This window comes from Coregonus clupeaformis, chromosome 1 (assembly GCF_020615455.1).
Source record: "Coregonus clupeaformis isolate EN_2021a chromosome 1, ASM2061545v1, whole genome shotgun sequence".
NCBI lineage: Eukaryota > Metazoa > Chordata > Actinopteri > Salmoniformes > Salmonidae > Coregonus > Coregonus clupeaformis.
The window spans coordinates 90,034,072-90,036,571 of NC_059192.1; the positions used below are offsets into that span (position 1 = coordinate 90,034,072).

Consider the following 2,500-nt stretch of genomic DNA (forward strand, 5'->3'; position numbering starts at 1 on the left):
GATGTCCGACATCGGGGAGCGGTCGGCCATGAAGGAGGAGAGCGAGAAGGAGAAACCGGAAGAGGAAAGCCCTGAGATGGGCTTCTTCTCTGTGACCACGGTCCGGACCGCCCTGATGGCGCTACGCAACAACGTCATGTTCCTGATGAGTGTAAATTGATTTAATTTGACAATATCCAAAAATATATATATACAGCCAGTACATCATTTTTAAAGACTACCAAGGACTTATTTCCTCTCCAGGTTCTGTCCATGAAGAGCCTAAAGAAGCAGACGAAGAAGATGAAGAAGATGACGGTGAAGGACATGGTGATGACGCTGGTCTCCTTCTATTGGTCCGTCATCATGGGCCTGTTCCACTTTACCTTCAGCGTCTCCAGAGGGTTCTGCAGAATCATGTCCAACACCTTCCTAGGAGGCAGTCTGGTAGAGGGAGCCAAGACTATGAAGGTGAGCACGGCTTTTAGTGTCTGTGTCATTTCTAGTGTCGGTGTGTATTAGATGGTGTGGTGTGTATTAGCTGGTGTGGTGTGTATTAGCTGGTGTGGTGTGTATTAGATGGTGTGGTGTTGTGTGTATTAGCTGGTGTTGTGTGTATTAGTTGGTGTGGTGTGTATTAGTTGGTGTGGTGTGCATTAGTTGGTGTTGTGTGTATTAGCTGGTGTGGTGTGGTGTGTATTAGCTGGTGTGGTGTGTATTAGCTGGTGTGGTGTGGTGTGTATTAGCTGGTGTGGTGTGGTGTGTATTAGTTGGTGTTGTGTGTATTAGTTGGCGTGGTGTGTATTAGTTGGTGTGGTGTGTATTAGCTGGTGTGGTGTGTATTAGTTGGTGTGGTGTGTATTAGTTGGTGTGGTGTGTATTAGATGGTGTGGTGTGGTGTGTATTAGTTGGTGTTGTGTGTATTAGTTGGCGTGGTGTGTATTAGTTGGTGTGGTGTGTATTAGTTGGTGTGGTGTGTATTAGTTGGTGTGGTGTGTATTAGCTGGTGTGGTGTATATTAGTTGGTGTGGTGTGTATTAGTTGGTGTGGTGTGTATTAGTTGGTGTGGTGTGTATTAGTTGGTGTTGTGTGTATTAGCTGGTGTGTATTAGCTGGTGTGTATTAGTTGGTGTGGTGTGTATTAGTTGGTGTTGTGTGTATTAGTTGGTGTGGTGTGTATTAGCTGGTGTTGTGTGTATTAGTTGGTGTGGTGTGTATTAGTTGGTGTTGTGTGTATTAGTTGGTGTGGTGTGTATTAGTTGGTGTTGTGTGTATTAGTTGGTGTGGTGTGTATTAGTTGGTGTTGTGTGTATTAGCTGGTGTTGTGTGTATTAGTTGGTGTGGTGTGTATTAGTTGGTGTTGTGTGTATTAGCTGGTGTTGTGTGTATTAGCTGGTGTTGTGTGTATTAGTTGGTGTGGTGTGTATTAGTTGGTGTTGTGTGTATCAGTTGGTGTGGTGTGTATTAGCTGGTGTGGTGTGTATTAGTTGGTGTGGTGTGTATTAGTTGGTGTGGTGTGTATTAGCTGGTGTGGTGTGTATTAGCTGGTGTGGTGTGTATTAGTTGGTGTGGTGTGTATTAGTTGGTGTGTGTTGTGTGTATTAGTTGGTGTGGTGTGTATTAGTTGGTGTGTGTTGTGTGTATTAGTTGGTGTGGTGTGTATTAGTTGGTGTGGTGTGTATTAGTTGGTGTGGTGTGTATTAGCTGGTGTGGTGTGGTTTTTCCCCCCCATGTGGGCCAGCCCCCTAGCAGTTCGAGTTATAAATGAGCTTCAGCCCCTCACAATTTGAGTGACAGCAAGCAAGATGCACACACAGCAGAGAGAGAGAGAGAGAGAACAATGACGTGGTGGAGATATCTGCACATACACTACATATAATAATAATATGCCATTTAGCAGACGCTTTTATCCAAAGCGATTTACAGTCATGCGTGCATAAATTTTTACGTATGGGTGGTCCCGGGGGATCGAACCCACTACCCTGGCGTTACCAATTGAGCTACAGAGGACCACTTACATGACCAAAAGTATGTGGACACCTGCTCGTCCAACATCTCATTCCATAATCATGGGCATTAATATGGAGTTGGTCCCCCATTTGCTGCTATAACAGCCTCCACTCTTCTGGGAAGGCTTTCCACTAGATGTTGGAACATTGCTGCAGGGGACTTGCTTCCATTCAGCCACAAGAGCATTAGTGAGGTCGGGCACTGATGTTAGGCGATTAGGCCTGGCTCGCAGTCGGCATTCCAATTCATCTCAAAGGTGTTCGATGGGGTTGAGGTCAGGGTTCTATGCAGGCCAGTCAAGTTCTTACACACCGATCTCGTCAAACCATTTCTGTATGGACCTCACTTTGTGCACGGGGCATTGTCATGCTGAAACAGGAAAGGGCCTTCCCCAAACTGTTACCACAAAGTTGGAAGCACAGAATCGTCTAGAATGATGTCATTGTATGCTGTAGCGTTAAGATTTCCCTTCACTGGAACTAAGGGGCCTAGCCCGAATCATGAAAAACAT

At 45.4% G+C, this 2,500-nt stretch overlaps 1 protein-coding gene across 1 annotated transcript in view; it reads left to right on the forward strand.

Moving 5' to 3' along the window:
• Positions 1-2,500, forward strand: part of LOC121565307 (ryanodine receptor 2) — a 77,821-nt gene that overhangs the window by 40,755 nt on the left and 34,566 nt on the right. Inside the window, exons 8-9 of the mRNA XM_045223296.1 lie at positions 1-151; positions 244-450. The exon at positions 1-151 is cut by the window's left edge and continues 515 nt beyond it. Coding sequence (XP_045079231.1) covers positions 1-151; positions 244-450 — 358 coding nt within the window. The remainder of the gene's footprint in view (positions 152-243; positions 451-2,500) is intronic.